This window comes from Odocoileus virginianus, chromosome 3 (genome assembly GCF_023699985.2).
Source record: "Odocoileus virginianus isolate 20LAN1187 ecotype Illinois chromosome 3, Ovbor_1.2, whole genome shotgun sequence".
Taxonomy (NCBI): domain Eukaryota; kingdom Metazoa; phylum Chordata; class Mammalia; order Artiodactyla; family Cervidae; genus Odocoileus; species Odocoileus virginianus.
Genome location: NC_069676.1, coordinates 37,705,024 through 37,706,651, shown reverse-complemented (window position 1 = coordinate 37,706,651; position 1,628 = coordinate 37,705,024). Strand labels below are relative to the sequence as shown.

Sequence of the window (1,628 nt, the reverse complement as noted above, 5' to 3'; positions counted from 1 at the left end):
TTTATACCCATGCACAATTCTGTTTCCCATGGTTCAAGCACTCAACAAATAAAGATATATACATTTTGTTATTTACATATAAAAGAAGAGGAGATTCCTTATATAGATAAAACAAGTGAACAATAATTTGTGTAAAACTGAGAACAGTGTTTTGGCTAAGTAGAAACTGAGTAACTACATGACTTGTGATCACTTCCTTTCACATCATGTCTGTAGAGAGCACAGTTTTCCTGTGAGAAGTTTCTTCAGAGCATCTTTCACATCCTTGTTTCTTAAAGTGTAAATAATAGGATTTAAGGTGGGGGTCACCATGGTATAGAAAAGCGAGATGAACTTGCCTTGGTCCTTAGCATAACTGTTGCTTGGTTGTAGGTACATGTAAATTATGGTGCCATAGAAAATGATCACCACTGTAAGGTGGGAAGAGCAGGTGCTGAAGGCTTTGTGCCTTGCCTCCACTGACTTGAGCCTCAGCACTGCTTGAGTTATGAAGCCATAGGAGATAAGGATGAGTGCTGGGGGGATTAGGAGAAACAGGATACTAACAACAAAAAGCACCAACTCATTGATGGTGGTATCCACACAAGCCAACTTAAGGAGAGCTGGTACTTCACAAATAAAATGATCCAGCCTGTGGTTGCCACAAAAGGGCAACTGCAAAGTAAAGGTTGCGTGAATCAAGGAATTGGCCAAACCACTGAGCCAGGAGATAAATGCCAGCTGCTGGCATAGCCGTGGGTTCATGATGACCACATAGTGAAGAGGTTTGCAAACAGCAACATAGCGATCCAAGGCCATCACAACCAGGAGGATACACTCGGTTGAGCCCAGTGCTAGAGAAATATAGAGTTGTACCACACAACCACCATAAGTGATGGTTTTCTCTGGTCCTTGCAGGTTAACTAGGGTCTGAGGTGCAAGGCTAGTGGTGAAGCAGATGTCCAGAAGGGAGAGGTTTCTGAGGAAAAAGTACATAGGGATATGAAGAGGAGGATCCAGGTATGAGATGATGATAATGGTGATATTTCCCACAAGGGTCAGGAGGTAGAACAAAAGGACAAATACAAAGAGCACAGCCTCTAGGCGAGGGTGGTCTGAGAATCCTAGAAGGACAAAACCAATCAGAGAACTCTCATTGGCTTTTTCCATCCTCTAGAGGGAACTGCACCTGCTAAAAGAGGAATAAAAACAGATTCATTTGACTTCTTCTTTTCCTATCTGGATTCCTTTTACTTCTTTTTCTGCTCTAATTGCTGTGGCCAAAACTTCCAAAACAATGTTGAATAGTAGTGGTGAAATAGCTCATCCCAGAATCACAGAATGTATGAGCTGAAAGGATTAAGAAGACTGACTTGTCCAACCTGTTAATTTTTCATCCTCAATGTGTTACTGGGCTTCCCTAGTGGCTCAGTGGTAAAGAATCAGTCTACAGTGCAGGAGACACAGGAGACTCGGATTGGATCCCTGGGTTGGGAAGATCCCATGGAGAAGGAAATGGCAACCCATTCAAGTGTTCTTGCCAGGAAAATCCTATGGACAGAGAAGATCCTATGGTGTTGCAAAGAGTTGGACAGGACTGAAGCAACTGAGCAATGTGTTACTGACTCGGAACATTAATCCGTGTTACT

The 1,628-nt window shown here is 42.7% G+C and overlaps 1 protein-coding gene across 1 annotated transcript; it reads right to left on the bottom strand.

Annotated features, from left to right (window-relative positions):
* Positions 1 to 204: 204 nt before the first annotated feature.
* LOC110124463 (olfactory receptor 2G3) lies at positions 205 to 1,149 on the bottom strand. The gene has a single exon (XM_020873006.2). It carries the CDS (start codon positions 1,147 to 1,149, stop codon positions 205 to 207), a length of 945 nt encoding a protein of 314 aa, XP_020728665.2.
* Positions 1,150 to 1,628: the final 479 nt, after the last annotated feature.